At 43.6% G+C, this 24,400-nt stretch overlaps 1 protein-coding gene and 1 long non-coding RNA gene across 3 annotated transcripts in view; one reads left to right on the top strand and one right to left on the bottom strand.

The window, feature by feature from the left end:
- Positions 1 to 4,866, bottom strand: part of PRDM6 (PR/SET domain 6) — a 95,091-nt gene extending 90,225 nt beyond the window's left edge. Inside the window, exons 1-2 of one of the 2 annotated variants that reach the window (XM_039848557.1) lie at positions 4,730 to 4,866; positions 3,640 to 4,283 (exon numbers count right to left, since the gene is read on the bottom strand). In XM_039848557.1, the coding sequence (XP_039704491.1) occupies positions 3,640 to 4,219 (580 nt within the window). In that variant the 5' untranslated portion in view covers positions 4,220 to 4,283; positions 4,730 to 4,866. The remainder of the gene's footprint in view (positions 1 to 3,639; positions 4,284 to 4,729) is intronic. The other variant, XM_039848558.1, reaches the window with a different exon arrangement.
- On the top strand, positions 4,851 to 6,304 carry LOC120590887 (uncharacterized). The gene is made up of 2 exons (XR_005649802.1): positions 4,851 to 4,966; positions 5,386 to 6,304. It is a non-coding gene; the product is annotated as an uncharacterized LOC120590887 (long non-coding RNA).
- Positions 6,305 to 24,400: the final 18,096 nt, after the last annotated feature.

The following is a 24,400-nucleotide window of genomic DNA, read 5'->3' as shown; positions in this document are numbered from 1 at the left end:
AGGACGCTGGGCAGGAGGAGTGCCTCCGTGGCAGAAAAGCCTGCTGGTGGGTCACTGGGCTCTCTCTCCAGCTTCCCAAAATTGACCTGCGTTTTCCGGCTGGGTGGGAAGAGATGAAGAAAGTTCAGAAGTACTCGCTCTCTTTTATCTCTTTCCCTGACCCCTCAACCAGACGAATCAGCTTTGGACCCAAATTTCCTTCTCTCCCCAAACCCTTGAAGAGAGTGGCGGCTACCAACTGGAAAGCCTCTGGCCCTACCGGTACACCTGTGCAAGTGCCCCATTGCTGTTCCTGGTGTTGTTCCCTGTGTAGCAGGGCTCCCCTAGATCGGGAGGAGATAGTTGTTGAGTGTCCGGACTCTTGGCAGAGAGACTTGGTTAGGGTTTAGCTCCCGCCTCCCTGCCAGGTACCCGGGGAGGAACAGCTTCACAAAAAGGTATGAAAAAGCTAATTGGCTCTGCCTTCTCCACACAAACACAAAAGTCAGGTGTTCCCGGTGGCCACCTCTCACTACCTTCCAAGAGTAGTGACAGGGTCTCAAACAACACACCAGCACCCGCGAAGAGGCCACTGCCACAGAACCTAATGGAATCAATGGCTTTAGGCAACCCGGCAGGAAATGAGGGCAGTAATACAAGAAGAAGAAGGTCCCCATCCCCTAATTATATTACACACTGTCCCATTGGACTTTAAAGAGATGAAAGAAGAGGCAGCTAAGCATTCAGAGCTTCAGTGGAAAGTGTACTTCAACCATTGAATAAAGTGAATACATGAAGTTAGACAACAAAAATACACTGGAAGAGCCCACTCGGACTAGAATATATTGGAAGAACTCACTCGGGCTGGAGTGTATAGTTTCTACTGTTTTAAAATCTTTTTGGGGAAAAGAGCAATAAGAACCTTAACTATGGCATTCACTATAGTGCCAACAAAGTCTCAAGGTGAAACTACTGTTACTGATTCACAAGTGTTACTAAGTTGCTGAGCCCAGGCAGAAAGTTACTCTTCTATAGGGACTAGGGAAGGAGGTCCCTTTCTTTGCCTTGTAAGAAAGACAAAATGACTCAATACAAAGTAACAGAATACTAAGTGATCACTGAGTTCTTTTAGAAGGAAATGGCAAAAGACTAAAAGAAAAACGAGAGGAATCTATATGTGAATCTACATGTAATAAATTCAGAGGTGCTTCCCTTCCCTGCCTTTCCCACTCCTCCCCATTCCCCTCACATACAACCTGGGAAGGGGGAGAAGCTCTGGTTTCTACCTTCTTTCAAGTAACAAATATACCAACTTCCCCTGCCTAGGGAAACAAAATTTCTCACCCTTTTTGATTTGTTTTGAACTCCTAGTTGGATTAAACTCAATCACTTCTCACTTCATCTTTGCAAAACACCTCCCCGTGGTTTAAAATGAGTGCCTACGCTTGCCCAGAGAGTTTCTGAAAGAATGGGAGACCTTGTCTTTCAGCATTACACAGAGCTAACCTCTGTTTTTCTGTTTTCTTTCTCAACTGCCCTTTAATTAGGAAGCAACAGTAAAGTGTAACTTTAATAGAACAATCTGACTTCCTTTCCCCTGTCTTTTCTCCTGCATTTTGCACATTGAAGCAATCCGTTCACTCAAAAGAAAACACCAGAAGACTAACACAATAGGAATAATTTAAATAAATCATACTTCATTTCCTGCAGCCAGAAGAAAAAAAAAGTTACCTAGGCAATAAACTGGTTCAAATAGCCACATATAATTAGGAATCTACCCCAATTCTTTCTCTGATTAGTTTAGATTTTTCTCTGGTGAAAATATATTGAGCCTCAAGACTGCTTCGTAAACAGTATAAAGGAGTTCAAAACACACATCCAGACCTTTGGGGTGCACTGCTGGTGTCTTTTCCCGCACTGATTTCATTAAGAGAAACTGCAAACTTGGTGAAGCACTCTCAGCCCACTGTAACTTTACTTAGCAGTAAGAAATGCCTTCTCCAAAGCACTTATCTTTTTATTTCACATTGTAAAAGAACTGCTCTGAAAGCAACACATTCAAGAAATTCAGTAGGAGGTAAGTCTTTTTTGAAATCCATTACAATATAATTTTTACTTTTTTCCTGAAACTCTGAAACAATCGTCTTCTTAACTATGGAACAAATTCGAGGGGAATCTCTCATTTTAAACCAGCACTTTACCCTCACATTTTAGAAAGGAAAACAGTAAATACAACTGTTCTTTTTGTTAGTAATAATTATCTCCAGTAGAGCAATTATCTCCCACCATTATGAAAAGATTAATACACCTTAATCACTAAGCTCTTGTCCAGTGTTTTCTATCAAAGTAATGACTTTAGGGGTCCTTCGAATAACTATAAACTGAACGTATTTTGCTTTTACAACGAATTAAGAAGTTCTTTAAGCGGTAAACATTCTGCAAGAAGGTACTTCAAAACAGAACAATAATAAATGTTTATGATCATCGTTCTTCATACAAAAGCTAGATGAAGAAATATAAGGAAGAAAATGGTGAGCAAATGCTGGTCTTTCAAATCCTGTATTGCTTTCAACCTGACTCTCTTAATCGGCTTAGTATTCTCTCCAGGGGTCTCTGGAAGTATATTAGAACTTACGCCAACGTGTTATGTGTAAACATGTCATAACTTTTGAAATTACCAAAAAGAAGCAAATATAAAGCAATACACATTCTTAGTCTTTAGTCTTTGCTCGAAAATCTCAAAGTGGAACTGTACTTGTGATGATCGTTTGAAATTATGAATATAGAAACCGAGGCTGGATGAGACCTGATGTTTAATTAGGCATTTGCCATTTACCTGGGAGACAAGGACAGTAAGCTTCTTATACTAAATTACTGTCACCCAGTTTTTTAAAGTAAGTAAGCTAGCAAGCGTGGTTACGGATTGCGAACGTATCAGAGTCAAGGGTGAACAGAGAATGTGGGATCGATCCGCAGGGAAAGCCCCTACCCTGAAGACGGAAATTTTTTCTCACTAAGCAGCTGGCATTTTTTCTTTCCTTCCTTTTTAAAATAATTATTAGACCTAAGAATATTGCCTGCCTGCGGGGAGACACTGACCCGGTATCATCCAAAACTACTCCTGCAAGGCCAGGCCAGCCAGCAGCTCTCGGCCGTTCCCCAAACAACCCCGCGGCTCGAAAATGAGCTGACGCAGTTAACTGCAGAAGGAAGGTAGGAAGGAGAAACAAGCCCCGGAATCCACGCTCTCCAGAAACTCTAAGCCTCTCTCTTGACCCCTCTATGGCCTGGCCGGCCCGTTCTCCGTACTCTCCTTCGCGCGCTGCCCGTAGGACCCGCCAGGGCACTGTCCCGAGGGAGGGTGGAGATCTGAAAGCCCCAGTCAGCAAGAAAGTCGAGTCCTAAAGACTAGGGGCTGCGAAGCAGACCATGAGGGGAGAGGAAAAGGTAACTCCGAGGTGCCACTCGGCCACCCCATCGGTTCTCCTTCATTCTCTAACGTCAGAAAACTTTTGCCACAGTGTTCTGGGAGGTGCGGGCCCGCAGCTTGGACCAGCCCACTACCCGGGGTCCCTCTGGTCCAACCCGCCTCCCCGACGGGCGCCCGCCCTGGACGGCGCCAGCGCTGCTGGAGAGAGGGCGCGGGCTGCGGCTACGTACGGTTGTTGGGGTCGCTGGTGTGCTGGTTGAGCGGGATGATCTCCATGCGCTGCTGGCCGTACAGGTAATAGTCCAGCTCCTCGGCGCTGCAGCGGAAACGCGGGGCGCCCCGGCCATCCCCTCCGCCGCCGCATTTGGAGGGCCCCGGGCCGGAGGAGGCGCCGAGGCACAGGTCCTTAGGGGGCAGTGGTTCCGCGGCGACGGCGGCGGCGGCCAGAGGCGCGAACACAGGCAGTTGCGCCACGGGCAGAGCCGAGAGACCCGCCAGCGCGGCGGCGGCGGCGGCAGCGGCGCAGGAGGAGGCGGAGGAGGCTGAGGTGGAGGAGGAAGCCGGGGTGGAGGAGGCGGAGGAGAGCGAGGCGGGCCGCGGGCGCAGGCTGTCCGGCGGAGGCTCAGCGCGCTCAGGGGGCGGCGGCGGCGGCGGCTGGAGAGGCTGCGGAGCGCCCAGGGGACTCGCGGCGCCGCCGCCTTTGAGCGGACCGCCGCCGCCGCTGTGCGGGAAGAGTTGCTGCCAGTGCTGCAGATAGGCTGGATCCACTTTGAGGAAAGCCGAGCTGCCGGGGTCTCCGGGCTTCAGCATGTCCGACGCCTCACGCTGATGGCAGAGAGCAGAGAGGAGGGTGCGCGTGAGCCGGGCCCAGGGCCTGGAGAGAGATAGGAGCGTGCAAGACGGCCGCTGAGACCCTGCGGGAGCCAGAGCCCTTGGCTTCGCCAGCGGCAGCCCGGTTCGGTAGCTCCCTACTCTCAACTCCGCTGGGACCCAAAGTTTACTCTGAAGCCGCGGCGCCGCACGGAGGGAGCTGTGTGCACGCTGCTTGGCCTCCCGGCCAGAGGCTCCGAGCTCTCACCCTGTAGTGGCGGAGCCGGGTGCGAGGGTGCTTCCCCGCAGAACTCGGCTTCGGGACGCTGCCCCCGCCCTTAGCCGGCGCGCGGAGCCGACCCGAGCCGGAGTGGCGCAGCGCCCGAGCCGCGTTGGCCTCCGGCGCTAGGAGGCGGGTCAGTCTCGCCCCCCCCCCGCCCCCAGCCCGGAATCTCCAGCCTCCCATCTCCGGGGCCCAAGACCCACAGCCCCAGACCGGCCTCGCCTTACCTGAAAACTCCGAGCCGCCAGCGGGTACGTGCGTGCGTGTGTCTCCGGGACCGTGCGGGAGCGTGTGCGCCCCGGGTGCGCTACATGCCCCTAGGCAGCGCGGGAGGAGAGCGCTAAAGATCCTAACACCGGGACCCCTGCAGCGAGCAAGGGCTACGGAGGCCCACGGAGAACGCAAGAGCAGTGCCGCCCGCCGCGCGCGAGCGCGGGCGGACCCGAGCTCCGGACGAAGCCGCTGTGAGTTGCTCCGCTGGGCCGCCACCGCGTCCCGGCTCCCTGGCTCCACGCTCTGGCAGCCTCCCGGCTGGACACGTGGGTTTTACGACAGCACAAAATACAAGTAGAGTGTGTGTGTGTGTGTGTGTGTGTGTGTGTGTGTGTGAGAGTGAGAGAGAGAGAGAGAGAGAGAGAGAGAGAGAGAGAGAGAGAGAGAGAGAGAGAGAGAGAGAGAGATTGGGAGTGGGGAGGCAGGCCAGAAGAACGAAGGAGGAGAAGAAGGAAGTTCTAACTCGGCTGATCCACATACTACCCGTGCGCCTCTCCCGCACAAATACTCCTCCGCTGTCCCACCCCACCCCCATTTTTTTTTTTTTTTTTGGCGTGACGTCTCCCGCTCGCCTGTTGTCTCTTTCTGCCCATGATATTGTCTTTTCTAGGTGCCGGCTCACTGCACTAATCCTGAAAGCAGTGGAAACGCGGAGTGCATCTCCGCACGCGCTCGGGTGTCCGCATATGGGCAGGCGCGCGCGGCCAAGCGAGTGGACCAAGTCTCGGGACTGTTTGCGCTTTTGCCCCGCTCAGTTTGTCCAGGAGGATTGCTGGGTACCAGAGTCAACTAGCCCGCCACGAAACGTCTAACATAAAGCCTGCGAAGGGGTAGCGAGAGTGGGGGGAGGGGAGTTGGGCGGAGCGGGTTGCGCTCTGGAAGGATGCCCTGGGTCAGCCGTGGAGGAGGCAGGCTTTGTGGAGCTGGGAGACGGGAGACCGAGGGTCTCTAAAGGGCAGCTGGTCCTGGCAGGACACAAGCCTGACCGGGCGCCTGGGAGGCGGCTACAGTGGAGCTTCGTACCAACCAGCGTTCAGCCCATTCACTCTCTAGTTGTCTTCCTGGGGGACACGGTCCTTCGCCTTGTTGACATCCCAGGCAAGTATCCAGAGCTACGTCTGGTAGCACAACTGCTCCTGGACACCGGCGAGGCTTGTTTGCCTTTGGTTGCCCAGGGCTGCCCAGGAGTGATCATGTATAGGTCTCTTGCCCCAAAACTTGGTGTCCAAGGAGCAGTGTGTGAGCGCAGCCCCACCCACCACCTTGCCCACTCCAGCGCCTTGGGCCACGCGCGCACTTTCATGCTCCGTCTCATTTCCACGAATTAGGCACCCGCCCCCAGCTCTTTCAGGCAGTTACTCGATTGGGAGGGCACGGATAGGGTATGTGAAACTGATCCGCTCAGGCACTTTCTCTTCACCGGAATTCTGTCCACAACTCGAAGAGAAAAAATGACATTTGTCTTTGCCCAAAGAATCCAACTTATTTAGTACCGTGGCTCTGAACAATTACTGGCCATTCTTTCCTGATTTCTGCTTGTTTCTTTTTGTCTTCCCACCAATCTTTACATCTGAGCCTGGGAAGTGTGCTGTTTAGACTTTGTCCGGGTCTCAAGCAGGATGCTTGATGCTGCTTAAACAGGGTTAGACCGAAATGTTTTGACTGGCATCGTTGTGACAAGGTCATCGGTCATCTCTGGATAGATTGATAGTACCCAAGTTTAAGGCAAACACCACATGGAAAACCCACGGAGCTGTGGATCCCGAGGCTAAGCAGGCAGCCTCCGCGGGCTTTGAATAATTCCACTGAGGAGAGAATGAAGTTTCAGGCCCGTTTCAGTTAATCTGCTCGCAGAACTGCCGAGGAGCGGCTGTTGGGCCTTGAGAGAAGGAGCAAACTCATTCCCCAGGTTCATCGCTGAGAAACAAATAGACGTCTCTTTTCTCAAGCAGGGGCAGGGAGCACAGGGATGGGATCCCGTACGCTGTGGCAGCGGCTCCGCTGCCTTCTTGTTTTTGCTGAAGCCGGCTACTTAAAAACAACCGGTCCCCAGGACTGGCTGTCCCCCAAACACGCTTGAAATTTTTAAGATTTTGAGACCCTGGTTGCAGCAACTGCTCTGGAGGTCTCATGCCGCACACACTCTGGGAAGCCTGGGGTGGGCAGGTGGTGGGGGGAGTTTGTAATAAGATGAGCGGACGGGTTAGTGAGCGCTTTCCACTTGCCAGGCGCGGGTAAGGCGCTTCAAGTACATTTAGCCCGCCCGGCAACCATGCGGAGAAGGCATCGTCACTAACCGCCACGTTACAAATGGGGACACTGAGGCTCAGAAAGATTAGGTAGGTTGTCTAAAGTCGCGTGACTAATGAGTGCTGGCGGCAAATTCAAATCCGAGTCAGCGAGGCTCCAAGTGCATTTTCCTGCTCGCTCTAGCCAAACCTCTACCTCACTGTCCGGACTGAAGCCAGAGGGGCGTGAGGGCACCTTGGGAGAGGTTAGACGCCCCTTGCTACGGGGCCTGGGAGAGAAGCAGAAACTGTAGCGGAACCCCTCCTTTACCACTACGCGTGTGTGTATGGCGGCGGCGGTGGCGGGGCGGGTGGAGGGGGGGGTTGTCCCAGACCCGCCAGATTCTAGGACTTCCAGCGGTCCCCGGCGTACTCAGGTCTCGCGGTGACGGGACCCTAGGACCCTAGGACCCAGAGGTCTTAGGGAACTCTCATGTGGGAGGTGGGCGAAAGTTCAAAGGGGGTGCTCAGAGGCTCGGGAGTCCAGCAGCGCCTGAATAAGGTCTCGGAGAGAGTGTGGTGGACCCACAATGGCGAGCGGGGTGGGGGTGGGGGGGCCTGCTCCCACCGTGACCTACAAGAGGCAGGCGGGGCTTGGCTGGGGCAGAGGTCAATGCGGTCCTACCACCCCCATCCCCCAGCACCGCTGGGAACTGCGTAGGCAGGACAGCTGGCTGACCCCGCACTAAGGAAGCTGTAGAGGCCGCTTCCCATTCACCCTTCTCATCCTGGGCCCGCTGACTTACCACCATCCTGGCGTGTCTCAGGGGCTTTTGGAAAGAGCTCACCGACATGCACCCCTCTAACCCACTGCCCTCCTCTTCATTACTGAGAGGAAGACCATATGCATAAACAAATCACTTCGACCACGTAGGAAACGATCAAACTTTTATAAAAATCCATCGCTCCCAAATCGATGGGTGAATATTTGCTGGGAATTTGTTCCAGAGGAATAAATAAGGAGCGTGAGTATATTAAATGCAAACGGGGGGGGAGGGGGGGAGACATAGTGCTGTTTTTCTTCATTGATTAATGACCTATAAAATAAAACAAGTGGGGAGAGGAGCCGGGATCGATAAATTAACTACCCAAATTCATCATTTTTTCGAGCGATTTTTTCCCCGAAAATTATCTTTAGAAAGTCCATTGGACCCCTTAGTTGGGAGGGAGGAAGGGAGTGCAAAGCCAGAGCAGAGAGGGAGTGACAGGAAGGGGCAGGAAAGCAAGAACAGGATTCTGTCTGAGAGACCCTCTATCTGATTTCGTTTGACACACAATTTTCACATTTGCCTTTCATATTAATTATTTTTTTTTCTCTTGATGGAGGAGGGGAACAAATGGTCGGTTTCCTCTGACAGAACTCCAATAAAGGATTCAACAGCTCTCCTATCTGCCCTCAGCTCTCCTGCTTCTAGGTTTAAGGTCATGGGTGGCTGAGTTAATAATTCATTAATATAGACATTTATTCAGAAGGGTTCTCTGAGATCCACTCTCCCAGCCTCCTCCTAGAGATTTATTTTCCTGGGAAATGGATGGGGTTTGGTGGGGGCAGGGTGGGGGGGAGATTGGGCTGCAGGTGAAATGAGTGGAGGAGTAAAAGGAAAATGAAGAGAGGCTGGATACAGCTAGGAAGAATCTTTGTTTACCCAGATTAGTGGACAGGTTCCACTAACTGAAGACTTTGGAACACAGGCAAAGGGGGAAATCTCTGGAAAGAGACTACCCTCCACCACTCATGAAGTTCCCAAAGGAGGAGCTTTGCAACTTGCCAGACCTCGAATCTAAAGGAAGCTCTCTTCCTAAGAGCACAGGCACCTTCTGGTGGACACTCTATCCTCTCAGAAAGGGACTTTGGTGGCATTAAAACAAAACCAAAAAGTCCACATCCTCATGAAGTTTACATTTGTGGGGGGCGGGATGGAAACAAAAGTAAACAATAATCAAGTAATTGTCAGATGGTAGTAAGTGCTACAAAGAACAATAAAGAAAGGAAAAGAAGAAAACAGTATAGTAGATGGAGGGTGTTACTATTTTAAATAGAGTAGTCAGGATAGGCTTCTCTTATACGGTGAAATTTGAATAGAGACTTAAAGCCAGAAAATGCCAGTTTTGTGCCTAGAGCAGGGCATTCCCAATGGCCCTGGATGAATGGAGTAGAAAGGCCTCTCCAAGGCCCTGGGTAAGGATTCTACCTTGTCAGGTCAGCCCCTGGCCACACTTGGCTGCCTTTGCTACTACTGGTTCCCATAAGATGCTGTGAGCTACTTAATATCATTTCAAATACATCCGTTCACTGTTTATATCAGCTAAAGTTACGTCTGTTGCCAGTGACTTACAGCTTTACACAGTGACCTACCCCCAAATGTCTGGGCCTCAGTGTCTTCAACAGCGTAATGAAAGGATGGGACTAACATGGCTTTCTATATTAAACTTTTTATGAAGCAGCTACCAAATTCTGACCTCCCTCTCTACCACCCATATTATGCTCCACTTCCTGAAAGCTGTGAGTCTACGGTATGCGGTGTGTAAAATGTATTGGGAAACTGTAAACAAGAAAACCCACACCTTTTTAATTTAATCACTGCTGTCTTCCCATTGATCTCTTTGCATCTTCATTTATTTGTCCTTACTTAGTGACAGAAAACAGTGCCAGCTACCATGAGAAAAAAAGGCGTGAGGAATACGGAGCATGAAGTGGAAGGCACTGGAAATCTTAGCAAGCCGAAGTCAGCTCTTTCCTCAGATGGTACATGAGCCTCGCCATTCTTCTGAGGTCTTGGCGTTTTACACATGTCGTCTCCTCAGCTTTCCTCCCGTCACAACAGTACTGAGAGGACAAGGTCCTAACTTTGCCAGGTCAGAGACAGTCTCTGGGACTAGGAGACCAAGCTCAGCCTATTTCTGACTGCTCTCTTTTATCCTCCGCCAGGATCACTGCAGACAGCACCTGTTCACTTCACTTGAAATGCAACCGAACCCTCCAGCTCCTTTGGCCCTGGTCACCCAACAGCTGTCACTCAAACAATGCCTCTCAGCCACCCCAGGACTGATTTGGATTTGACCTACTGACCTCGAGGTGAAAGGCTCTGCAGTCCATTACCAATTCCTGGGGCCAGTTCATTCTCCCAGGAAAGCCTCTAAATATATCCTTTCCGTTTCTAGGGAAATCAGCTATTATTACTTGCAAAGGCCTCGTAAGTTTAAAACATATCAGGACGGTTCGGTCCCATAAAGACTTAATGAATAGCCATTGAGTGAAAAACAGCTGTTGTTTTTTCTTTAAGTCTTGACAAGTAAAGGAAAAGAGAAATAATTATACAAGGAGGACTATCCCTTCAGAAACTCGTATATTCCCTTCACTATCACCTTCACGCCCACCCTTCCCCCAGGAATTTACTCTTCCATTTTTCCGAGAATCTATAAGAATAGATAAGCCGAATTGAAGTTACCTACAAATTAACAGCTATACACAATATCTAATGTGTGCCTACTGTGTACAAGAGATTATTGGTAGGGATCTTTGGGACAGTCTCCTTTGAAGTTCTTCTAGAGAATGCTACCTGGTTCTAATAGTCTTCCTTTGGTTACCAGATTGTTGCCTAAATTAGTTGAAGCCTGTAGGCCTTAAGTTGCAATCAGAGCGAGGCAAGTATATTGCTGTACATCTGTTTGAAATTAGGAACATATGCCATGGTGGGTTCACATTCTGAGGGTTGGTTGTTCCTACTGCATGGTGGGTTCCCCTCAGTGCCTGGCCATAGCCTCTAGGAGCCAGAATGGCTTCCAGTGAGCCCCATAACTGAGGCGGCACTAAGGTCTTCCCCCTAGGCCAGCCTGAGGAAACAAGATCCCATGTTCCCATATATACATGCTTTCTTACATACACCTATGGGACCCTGGGAAGTCTGTCTGCACCCCCATCCTAAACTCCCCTGGCTGAGTTGATGCCTGCCCTTACCCTTCTCTGAATTAGAGGGTCAGAGGATGATACTAAAGCTTGTTTTTATTGTATTATTTCTGGTGAGTTTATGTTCTCTGTGTAAGAGCCTCTCAGTTTAAAAAGCAAAAAAAAACCTAATCTTAGTTTCCTCTTTTGAACTGGAAAGCTTAGACCAAAATAAAGACACTGTGCAGGTTGCTGGGTAGAAAACCAAAAGAGTGTGAAGCTCAGTACCTCTGCCTTCAGTCCTCTATCCTGGGGAAATCTTTCAGAAGCTCAGCCTTCCCTCTCCAAGATCTGGACCCATCAAGTGGCATAAGAGTTCAGAAGAAGAAACCGTCTCTTTAAGCTTTAGGCTAGGAGATGATCAAGCAAAGCTTCACAGAAGAGGTGGGCCATAGAGATTTTCTACATTTCAGTGGGTAGAGAGGACCTGAGGAAAGGCACTCTAGGACAGGGGAATGGTCTGAGCAAAGATATGACCCTACACAAATAAACTGGGAGGACCAGGTGACTTTTCATCCTCCATTCGTGAGTATCACAGTTGAATGGCTAGTCGCCCTAAGAGCCAGAACCCCATCTCCTTGGGGGCCCTTTGGTCATAGTCCATAGATTCAGAAAGATGTTTTTATGAGAATGTCCTGAGTCAACATGCTCAAGTTTAAGTCTGAAAATTAGCTTACTACTAAGATAACTAAAAAAACAAATGAAGCCATCGGCACAGCAGAAATTGCACTGGACTATGATTTGATAAGCTTGGCAATGCCATTTCCTGGCTCTGGATGGCACAAGCTGTGATTCTCTGACTTGCTCTTTTTAAACTGTAAAGAAGTATGAAATATATTTATATAGACTAAAGCTGAGAGAAGTTTAAAAGACTAGTGATCCAGATCCTTCTAAAGTAAAATCCATATAGGAAAATGTTTTGGAATAAGCAGATACATTTCCTATATGGTTTTTACTTACAGATGAACTGTGTTTAATCCCCCTTCAAAAGAAATAAAAACAAAAGAAATTACAAAAAAATGACAAGAGTCTTCAGACTCAACGAAAAAAATGATTTTTTCATTGACAAGACTACTAGATTCTAAAAAAGAACACAAAAAAGGCTTTTCATGATCATATAATGCATTCTTAGTCCATTATTTTTATAATACAGTAATTGACAAGTGACACTGGAACATTGATTAAAAAACAACATTTTGAACATTCAATAATTAACAATTTCGCTTTTAAAAATATTGTTAAGCTTGACCACATTTTGGGCATTTTCTTCTTGTCTGTCTACATTGGCAAGCATTTTTCAGTTGAAACATATGTTTGGGCAGACAAGTATTTTATTTGGCAGCAACCTAATAGTTTAAGTACAGATTTCAAAATCAAGTGTTTGCTCCATAAGCATATGTTTTCAAACAGAAGCATCTCTCACAATTGTTTCCTCAACATAATGTTTGTCTTGGAGCCAGTAGAGAAGGCCAAGCATTCCAGTAAACTTCTAATGTAAGTTCATCACCTTCTGTCACCTTCAAGATTTTCTATTGGTCACATTCTCTTACAGATTTCCATGGATTGCTTTAGAAGGCTAACCCTCGCCCTCCCCCTCCTAAATGCTTTGTAAGATGAATGCAAGTATATTCAAATGATTTTTTTTCTTGGTAAAAATGGATCAGTAGTACATGCACATGTACCAATGTTCATTTCATTTGTGTAGATGTTACTTTATTTGTGATCTGACAAATGGCGCTATTTGTCCTCTCATTTCCAGTTAGAGTTGTGAAAGTGGGTAGCAGGAGCTTCTCCACTCCCTTCTCCCCGACAGAGAGGATCAAGTTGGTGTGAGTCTCTGAGTGACTGTGTATGTGTGTGTGAAGATGTAGAACCACTATGATGTGTCCCCAAGGTCTAAGAAGCGTGTTAAGAAGAATCAGGGATGATGTCATCTGTTTATATTACTGAGGACTCTTGCAACTGCAGGTGACAGAAATTAAACTGGTAACAGCTTAAAAAAAAGGATTCAATGGCTTACATATACATTAAAAACAAGGTTATGGGGTTTCAGGTATAGATGAACTCAGAGATTCGAACGACTTCATGAAGTCTCAGTCTTTCTCTTTATCTCTTGGTTCTGCCTTCTCCTGTTCTGACTTTAATCTCAGGCAAAATCTACCACGTGGCTGTCCCCCAGCAGCTCCAAGTTTACCTTATTCTTCTAGATAGCAATCTCAGGGAAAAGATCACTTGTTTCCCAATTATTTCAACAAAAGTTCTGGAGTTGAGTCTTAACAGGCTATTTTGTGTCATCCAGCTATCCCCAAACTAATCATTGCAGCCAAAGAAATGGAGTATATTGACTGGCCAGGCCTGGATATTAGCCCTAACCAAACCATGTAGACTGAGATTGGGTAGGAATAGTTTTTCAAAAGAAAGCCAGGTGCTATTGCTAGAAGAGTGGGAATGAATGCTGACAAGGGAGTAGCAGATGTCCCCTCCCCTATGAAGGTTTTGCCTACTGAGAGCTACAAGTCCTCCTTTATAGAGAATATCACCATTGGCAAGCCTCATGCCGTTTATAGCAAATTTCTATCCATTTCTTGGATAATGGGCAGCAGTACTTGGCCTTCCCTGCTGAATCCACCATAAGCATGTCTTAGGAGCAGAGCCTTAGCTAACAATTTTGGTTCCGAGGGCAAATCACCCTGTAGCACACACCAAGAGTTCACCGACGCAGTTCCCATTTGCAGCCCTCTTTTCCCTACTCAATTTCTAGGATTGATTTAGAAGTAGCAATAAAACATAAGTAGAAGTTCTTGTATAAAAGTTCTAAGAAAGATTTTAAGAAGAGATCATTTCAGCTGTCATGCCCTTTAGACTTTTGACTTTTGTCTTTCACCTCTTATTTCTTTCATCTTGGAACATAAACACACTAAGCAAAGGTACAGAAGTCATCTTGCCATACTGAGGAAGAAAGCTACAGGCTAAAGCGGGAAGAGCTGGAATATAGAAAGTGCCCAGGTCCCTTGTGGAATCACAGAGCTACAATCCTAGCCTTGGACTGTCTATCTCTGGACTTCCTATTGAGCAAGACAAACCCATGCTTGCAGCCAAATGCAATCTTAACCAATAAGCAAACCTCTAAATCATCTATGTAATTTGTGATGTGGTTTACAGAAAGGTTTTATTAATTAGGCACACCACCTGCTGGCTCCCTATTTTTATTAATAATTCTTCCTACCTAGGTGCTAAGCTCATAGTTTCTATGCTTTCAATGAGGCATATATATACTGTCGATGAGGCAGAATAGTTAGGTGATATAGTTAGTGAATATAACTCTAAATCAGAGCATTTGGATTCAAACCTAGCTCCGACACAGAAATTAGTAGGTCCATGACCTTATATAAGTTACTTAACATTACTGTACCCCACAGACCTCATCTCTAGTATCGTTATAAGCATTCAATGTGTTTAGTCTGGGAAAAATATTCATAGAAAGCACTTTCACTATATCTAATATATACATTACTTTTTAAAAATTGTTTAAAATTTGTGTCCCCTACATTTTGGTATTCTAGAAGTAATTCCAGTTAACACATATGGCTCAGCAGTGAACACATGGCATGTAGACACAGATGGTTAATTGTTCCAGTTTCTTGTCTTCTTGTTTTCCCCTCCCACTTCCATAGGGTGGGGATAGTTGGCCCCAAGGACAGTTGGTACTTCCAAAATTATGCCACCAGTTTCCTTATTCAACTCTAGCTAAAAACCAAGGTTGATTATATTTTTACCTCTAAATGTTTATGAATCACAACCCAATCCATATATAGCCTGTGTTGTCAGGACATTCAGTGTACCATCTCCAACTTCTCCTTGACCATTTACCACATTTTTTCTCTTGCAACTTGATTCTAGTCACTTTCAAGATATTTATTCTGATGTTTGGGCTGATCTCTTAAATGCACATTTATTTGCTTTGGCCAACTATATTTTCTCTGACTATAAGAAAAAGCTGGATATGAAATCAATAATTATGATTGAGAACATATATATTTTACACAAAAAGAAATGCTTCAGGAAAAATATATTTTATTTTGAGTCCATAACAAGTAGGTTTAGTGGCAGGTCACTATCCTGATCATCAGGACACTCATCTTGAAGTTAACTGGTTAACTTAACGTCCTCTCACTCCCAGCCCAAGTACATGCTACTTGCCAGGAAACGAACTGCATTTCAGAACAAAGATAAGTAGTTTTAGCTAAAACTTATTGAGTATAGGCTGTGTACCAAGTCATGGGGTAAGTGCTTTTCATTGTAATATTTCATGTAATATTCACTTTGATATAAGTTACCTTTGAAGGAAGACATTTAGGTTTTTTCCCTTATAGTTTTACTACTTAAGAGTGTGTGTCTAAATAACATATTCCGTTTCACCTGTTTTTGAACTTTATGAATAGAATCATACGGAATACTTTCTTTAGAATCTTGCTTCTTTTGCTCAATATTATATTTGTATGATTTATCCACATTGTTTAATGTGACTCAGCTCATTCATTTTTAATGTTACCTATTTTAAGAATACAACATAAGTTGTTTGTTTTACTCCTGATAGACATTTGAACTATTTTCGCTATTTGGTTATTATGAAAAATTCTGCTGTGGACATTTCTAAACCTGTATGCTATTACACTTATGCATGAGGTTCTGTATGGTATAGACCCATGAGTGCTGAATCAGAGGTTTGTAGACTTTAAACTTTGCTAGAAAGTGCCAAACTGTTTTCCAAAATTGGTACATTAATTTGTACTCTCACAAGCAAGGAAGAGAGTTCTTGCTATACCATACTTTGTTAACACTTGGAATTATTAGTTCATTTTTTTTTTCTATCTGGTGGTAAATTTTGACATTTTGACATTACAGTAATTTGCATTTCCCCGATTACTAATAAGTTGAACAGCAATTCATATGGTCATTGGCTATTTAGAATTTCTCTTTTATGTGGTGCTTATTAATGACTCTTGCATAATTTTGTATTCTGTTTTTTAGAACTTGATTTGCAAGGGGAGGGGTTATTTTCATACAGTCTCTTTATAAGTTGTTTGTCAATTGTATACATTGCAAGTATCTTCTCCCCTTCTGTGACTATAGTTTTACTCTCTTCATGGGCTCTTAATTTTAATATGAAATGTTAAGCAATTTTGTTTCATCAGTGTTCAATGTTTCAGTAAGAAATCCTTTTCTATACTGAGGACTTGAATATATTCCATTTTTTTCTAAAAAAATTTCTCGAACTTCCATTTCCAGTCAAGATGGAATAACAGAGCCTGGGCTGGATTGACCTTCCTGTCCAAAACAACTAAGAAATTGAACAAAATATATAAAACAATAGTTGTCAAAACACTGAACATCAGGCAATGAAAGACAGTGATCCCTCAGAGGTGGAAAGCAAATGACATGAGCTCTCCAAGCACCCTAGCCTGCTGCTTTGAGACAGTCTCCAGGACATGGCAGGGGGCAGGAGGGTAGGGTAGGGTAGAGAGAGGAAATCAGGTAGAGATCAGCAGACTTCCTGAGTTGAGGAGACAGAGTCAAGATTCTGGGGAGTCCTACACAGCTAGAGTTTGTAGAATAGAGGACTCAAGAGAGGACTACATAAAGCGAGCACTCCAGAAATCTGCAGAAGCCTCCTAGACTGTTCAGCAGAGTACTGATCAGCATATGCATGTGACTCACCCATTTCTCCTCCCCTGAGGAAATCAGTGATTCTAGTTTTACATATCTTTCCAGAGATATTCTATGCATATATAGTTCCCCTTCCTGAAATGTTTTATGATACATGTTCTTCTAAATCTTAGTTTTTTTCTTAAAAATATACCTTAGGGATTGTTCCATATCTGTAAATAAAGAGCTTTCTCAATTTTTTATAACTTTATGATCTAATCATTAATTTAAGCAGTTATCAACTGATGGTCATTTAAATCATTTCAAACCTTTTATTATACACACAATGGTACGAGTTGGTACACATACCCTTTCATTTATTCTGATGAATATTCAGTGGTGTATAGGAGCAGGTTCATATGGGCTCTCAAGAGCCGTTTGCTATAATTTCAGGAATTTTCAAAGCTGGTTAATATTAAGAGAATAGCTTGAAATTTTACACCATCAAAATTGGCAAAGTCTGAAAAAAAAAAAGAAAAATCCATTCCTCTATTTTGGGGGAGCGGTGCACAGAGAGTTGGTTGTTAAGTATATACGGCTTCCTCTGAACACAATCCCAGTAGTGGAACTGCTGGATCAAAGGGTATGTGCATTTGTTATATATACATATACATATACATATACATATACATATACATATACATATACATATACATATACATATACATATACATATACATATACATATATATATATATATTGCCCTTCATAAATTTCTACTAGCAATGTAGTCCTAAATTCTCACCAAGACACTGTTACCAAAATTAATGATCTTTGCCAATTTGATGGGTAAAATTGGTTCATCAATGAGGTTGTAATACTTATGTCACTTGTTATTGAAAATGAATATCTTTTTATGTCTTTTAAAATTTCTTTTTAATAAAAAAACTATTCATATCCTTTGCTCAGTTCCTTCCTTTAGATTTTGAAGATTTTTAAAATTATTATTATTGTTATTTATAAAAGCTCCTATGATATTAAAGAGATAAGCTCTTGTTCTGGTATAAGAGTTCCATATATCTTTTCTTAAAAGATTTTAAATTTTATATGTATTATTTTCTATTTTGAGAGGCAAAAACTCATGAAAGAAAATGTTAATTAGCAACAGAATCACTGAAAAAGAGATCTGACATACTAAATTCATTCTTATTTTCATCTTCATATTTTTTCCCTGTCTCCCCACTCCCCTTCCCTTTGACAACCATCATCTTGTTCTCCAAATCTATGGGTCTGTTTTGTTTTGTTTATTTATTATTTTTTTGATTCCACATGTAAACGAATTCATATGGTTTTTGTCTTCCTTTATCAGACTTATTTCACTTAACATTATACCCTCTAGGTCCATCCATGTTGTCGTAAATGACAAGATTTAATTCTTTTTTATTGCTGAGTAATATTCTATTGTATACATGTACCATACCTTCTTTACCCATTCATCTATCGATGGACACCTTGGTTGCTTCCATATCTTGGCCATTGTAAGTAATGCTGCAATATATCTAGGGGTACATATATCTTTTTAAATTAGTATTTTTGTTTTCTTTGGATAAATACTTAGAAGTAGAATTGCTAGGTCACATGGTAGCTCTATTTTTAAGGAATATCCACACTGTTTTCCATAGTGGCTACACCAATTTACAATCTCACCAGTATACAAGTGTTCCTTTTTCTCCACAGGATTATATGAATGATATATATAAAGTGCTTACGACAGTGCCTGGCATACAGTAAGTGCTATATAAGTGTTAGTTATTATGATTTCATTTTAAGTATAATGTAAATCATTATTATATCTATTTACAGTTTGTTCTTATTTGAAATTATCTATGGGAACTTGGATATGTAAGCGGTGCTAAATGTTTAATAAGGATATATAGAAATTTATTAAATATGTGAATTATTCAAATATTAATCAAAGAACAAGTAAAAGTGACTGTTTTCAATTTTATGTAAAATTACTGGAGTTGTAAATAAAAATCCTCCCTCTTGCCCCAAGCTACGTCCTTAGCCCTTCCTACAGTTTAGGTATGTGAGCCAATACATTCTCCTTCCTAAATGAGCCACTACACACAAGGCTTTCTCTCACCGGTGACGGTGTCTGATTAAAGCTTACTCATGTAAACTTGTGCCAGAAAGTCCTTCAATATTTTATAGGGTTAGGAAAATTAGACATCACTCCTCTTAGCTCCCTTTCCTCTCCCCCTTTCCACTGCCTTTTAAGGAAGGTATCCCATACTTCCCTGCATGCCACCTGACTATTGGGTAAGGTGGAATCATTAACTGTCTTCAGCTGGTTCCAGCAGCATTTCTATTCAAGAGTGCCAGTGTTTCCGAAGACCTATATCGAATAAAATCGAAATGCACTGTTTTTTTCATTCAAACCCCTTCATCAGTCTGGCCCCGATCTACTTTGCCATTCACCTCCCATAACTTCAGATATGGCCCCTTTCTTCTTGCCAGAATGGTCTCTCCACTCTCCCCCATAAGTACCATTATCATGTATGATCTGCATTTGCGTTTTCTGTTTCCCGCTTTGAGGTTGCTACTCCCTATTCCAAAGGCCCTCATATTTTAGGGTCCTGCTCAAGTCTTACTTTCCCCAGGAAGCCAGAACCACTCACATTCACCTTTCAAGGAGCTCCTATAGTTCTTACCATCTGGGTCATTGTTTTGGCACTGACATTCTGAACTGCAATGTATTATATTATACTAAGCTCCAAAATATGTGCTAGATTTGTCTCTCTAATAAAATGATAAATTTCTGGAGAATAGGGATTGCGACTTATCTTTATTATTCTATACCACACAGTACCTGACATGCCACAGACATGTAGAGGCTCTCATCAAATACTTGTTGAATCATTGTGGAATGAGTGAGTGAAGGAACAAGGGTATATACATAAATAAACGTACAAATGAATGGATGAATTGTTCTCAAGCCCCCACCACATGGAGGCTTGTTGAAGGCAAAACCAGAAGGGTTAAAGCCAGCAAGTGGCTCACAATGCTCAGAAATTATGGCAGGGGTAGAAGATGAGGTTGGCAAACTTAGAGAGAAAGTTTGAGGCCAGCTCCCCTCTCTGTATCACAAGAGTTTTCTTGTGCCCTAAGTATACAGAGTGCACACTCTTTCATAATGCCAGACATAAATAAAAACAAACTGAATTATTTCCCCCTTAGCATCTGTCTATATTCCTAATTCCTTCCTAAAGAAGAGAGTCTTTGCCCTCCGAGATCTCCGCGTGGCTTTCATACAGCCCTCTGGACTTGTTAAACTCCACTTTTGTAAACAGTTCTTCCAATGAAAGAAGGAAAATTAAGAGATTTCTCCCTTCCAAAGAAATAACTGATGAAATGATCACATTACCATTATCTCTTACAAATCTTTCCTATGGTCTAATAAGTCCCATTTAAGACCTGATTTGCACAAACAAGAAGTGTGTGGTCCATTTTCTTTTAAATAGGAAATGCCAGCACATGTCTGTGGATTGGCAGAATGCACTCATATCTCACACAGGACTGATACTGTGACATTCTAAATGAGGTCCATTGGGTATAATAATGGTGTGAAGAAATCTAAATACAAAACATTATGTGATCTAATCGACACAGAGGAACAAATCAGGAACTAGGCCAGTCCTAGAAAAGCCCCAAATAACCTGAAAAGGAAATCAAATTTGAACTACATGACTCTCATGAACTGTGCATGGAATATAGAGTTTGGAAATAACACATGACATCAGCTCCTAAAACAATGAGGAAAGTTTTCATTTATTATCTACACCCAATTTCTAGATTTCTGAGTGAAAAGTGAGCAAATATACACACTCAGAAGGAAAACTCTGCACAGCTGACTGTTTTGGTATTGTGGTAGAGTGGAGAATGTGGTAGGCCAGGGTAGACAGAGATCTAATAAAGAAATAAAGGGTTGAAGGTGAAGAATAAAGAGTTCCTCTCACTTCTCTGAGGGAACAGAATGCCAGTGGCTGAGAAAATTAAGTTAGGAGTCTTCTAGGAAACTTTCATTGTGCCTGCCCTTTCCATGCTCCTCTGTGAAGAGTTTGTTCCCAGTAGATGTATCATGTAAGTGTATCTTGAAGAACCAGTGCACTGGCCACTGCTAATTTGGTCAGGAATGGGAGCCTGACCCCATCACAGCAATCTACACAGGACTAAGTGGCCTTGTCCGTGATCTCTGCCCAGAGGCACAGATCTGGAGGGGATTGGCCCACCAATTAGATCTTTTCTCTTGAGTAGTATAAATTTGCAATAGTCTTTGGGTCTGTAAGAGCTAGCTCTCTGGAAGAGGAGAGCAAGAATTTGAGTCTAGGAGAGAAGCAAGGAATAAAAAGATGCCAGTTGTTGAAGGAACAATATGACTCATTCTCTAAAGTCACATTGTTTCTTAAAGGACATCATAGCCTTAGTGGGGCAGGGCCTCCTGAGTCAGTCTTCTTCTTTTCCACCGGAAGTGCCAATGCAAATGTTATATAGTTATTCCCCACTTGGGGTCTTTGGGGTGCACAGAGGCTGTTGAAGCATTTCTTGCACTTATTTCAGTTTCAGATGAAAAACTGCAGCTCCAGCACCCGAAGAGTACAGCCTTTATTTGACATGGGCATATAAGTTCCTTGGGCACAGGAGTAAGAGTGTCTTATTCTATTATCGATGCCTACATAGTCAACAATATCAACAGATATTTGTTCAATAAGACAAAGTTGGATAAAAAGCTCCCCTATAATGTCTTCTTTTCTCTAGGGTCAGAAAAATAAGATTCAGCCCTGCCATCTCACTAGCAGCTGGCTGACAGCTGTGAAAGGTGAGTCCACAGGCAGGGCAAACAGAAGGTGTGTCTCAGAGAAGTTGCCAGCTTCATCCTGCAGTTTTCTCAATGTCTTGTATAGATCTAGCTGCTGTGGGCAAAAAGGGGTCTAATACAGAGATCGTAGCGGGGGATGAGAGGAGAGACTAGAAAACTCAGGTTGGGCTGGGCAAACTTGCTCCTTTTCTTTCTTTCCTCTCTCTGCTTCCTTTTTATTCTTGCCCTCTTCTTCTGTTTGAACATTCTTGCTCTTGAGCTAAGGAAAGGGAACTTGATATAATCAATGATAAAGTCAGAGCGATTATTTTTTCCACCAAATACTTTACAATTCTTACATTTTTTAAAAATAACGGAAATAGAAATTTCCTTAGGAACGCTAAGTGCATTACTATTGAAGTCTTTGAAAGACCTCATCTCCTTTTACGGTCCTCCTTGTCTACTCAACTCCAGGCACACTGACCTCTTTGCTGTTCCTCGAAACAAACAGGTAGGTTCCCAGCTTAGGTCCTTTGCACTTGCTCTTCCTTCTGCCTGGAATTCTATTTCCCCACCCTTCCCCCCAGATATCCTCACGGTTCAGTCCGTCTTCCCTTTGAGGCCTTTACGAAACTGTCATCTTCCCAATGAGGCCTACCTTGATTTGTTCCTTCATTGCTTATTCATCTACCTTGTTTCATTTTTCTCCATGGTATGGATAATTATTTTATATAGTGTATGTTTTACTTATTTAGCTCATTTGGTGTCTGTCTTCTACAATAGAATGTAAAATAAAGACAGAATCTTTATTTTCCTGATCTTACCCAGTGCCTAGAATAGTGCGTGCTCTCAATTAAAACTTTTTGGGTTTCAAATGAATGTTCAATGTTTGTGAGGTGCAGATGTACCAGAGCTTCATCTTCCGTTGTGCCTTGCCACATTTCCAGTGACTGACTGTGAACTTGGGTACCATTCAGGCTACTGCCAGGTGGAACAGCAACTTGTGAAGGCTACAGCGTTGAAGGCCACATGCAGGACCTCGAATGGCCCAGTACAGTGATCGCATTTGTATCAATGAGATCAGAACTGAATGGAGAGTTCATCAATTAGGTTAAGTGATCGGCTATGTTCCTTAGCAATACAATTTGATACAAATTTTGTAAAATGTGGTAAAAAGGTAAGTGGTAACAATGACAGAAGACACCATCTTTTGATGTTTGAATCCTACTGAAGTCTCTTCAGACAGTTGTTATATAGGATCAAGGAGGGAATCTAGATAAATAAAGGACCAAAGTTGCTCACCCCTCACACTTCAATGTTGTCGTGTCATTTATCATGTGGAAAATGAAAGGAGGAAGTTAGATATCTCATTTGACTTTCTGTGGGCTGAAAATCTTCACCTCTTTGTCTGGATTGAAATGCAATACATGTTATATATAATGTTCAAGATATCCCTCTACCTTCAAACTTAAATTAACGGTCGGCAAAACAAGAGACACCTGAGAAAGGAGAATGATAATTAATGTTTTTCTAGACTAGACATCTAGTGAAGTTAGTAGAGTGTTTTCTGTGAACGATTCCCCTGAAGAACTAAACTTTGAAATGGTCAAAGTGTGCCTGCTGTAATTATCATTATAACAATTCAAGATTTGTGATTCCAAAGTTCTAAGTATTGAAAACTTAGATTGAGGTATGCTGGTTTTAATGACTCATAATTTGTCCTAGGTTGGGTCATGAATTACTCATAATTTTTTTTTCGTGGAGCACATTTATACTCTTCATGGAGCATGAGCTTCATTAAACTATTTTCTTACTGTAAAAACTAGGATAATTTTACAAGACAGCAGGGCAATGTGCCTATTCTGCACAGAATCTGAGCCAAATCTCATCTGGCATGTGTCAAGGCATCTCCTCTACACACTTATGAGATGCTTTACATCTGAATATGTACCTGGTATCTAGACAACTCAGATCACAGTTAACTTGCAGTTCACCCTCTCTTCATTATAAGGCCCACAGAGTAGCAATAGCTATTAGATGGAGCGATGAATTACCTGCTAACATATAAGCAAAGGTACCAGCTGAGGCTACTAGGCAGTAACAGAAACAAATGTGTAATTCCATCTAGCCATCTAGAGAGAAGAGGGAAATGTTCAAAAGTAGACTAGCACATCCCATTAGCAGAAGAGGTAAAATTTGTCTCTTTCTCACATAGACTAGTCACTCATTCGACAAACATGTGGTTGAGTCCCACCTCCATGCCAGGCCCACTGTAAAATAAAGGGCATGCCACGATGGATAGGGGCGGTTCCTGCTCACAAGATGTGCACAGTCTGGTGACTGTTGAGGGTGCCTTGTACCAAGGTACCTGGCAGATTCCTTCAGAGGCACTGAAGCAAGTCAGGAAAACTAAGTGATACACAAGGTATCTGGCCCATGACAATGTGATAACTGGATGTGACAAGAATATGACACATTCAAGAAAATATAAAATAAAAAGGGAAGGAAGAAGCATAAGACAAGACTCCTCAGTTCAGGATCTGACATAAACAAGTTGAGAGCAAAATATACAAAGAGTAACTTTTCAAATTCTTTAACTCTAAAAATCAAATTGCTCAAGCCATATCTATTCGACTTCACCTATTTGTTTAAAGATTGATTTTTTAAAAAATAAGAATAATTTTTTCTTTCTTTCTAAAATTCTCTTCTGTTAGTGGTAATAGCAAGAAGCGGTTCTGGATAATTTTAAGGCTCCCAAATTTCCATCAGACCCTCCTAACCCTTAACCTTATTTATTGTAAAGGAAATGGACTTTTCTCCAATCTCATAAAAAGAGCTATGCAAACATAGCTTCAAAACAAGCCCCCTACCCCTGCCTCCACCCTAT

This window comes from Pteropus medius, unplaced genomic scaffold (genome assembly GCF_902729225.1).
Source record: "Pteropus medius unplaced genomic scaffold, Ma_sr-lr_union100, whole genome shotgun sequence".
Lineage (NCBI taxonomy): Eukaryota > Metazoa > Chordata > Mammalia > Chiroptera > Pteropodidae > Pteropus > Pteropus medius.
Note: the sequence above shows the minus strand (reverse complement) of the source record. Positions and strands in the feature narration are given on the sequence as shown.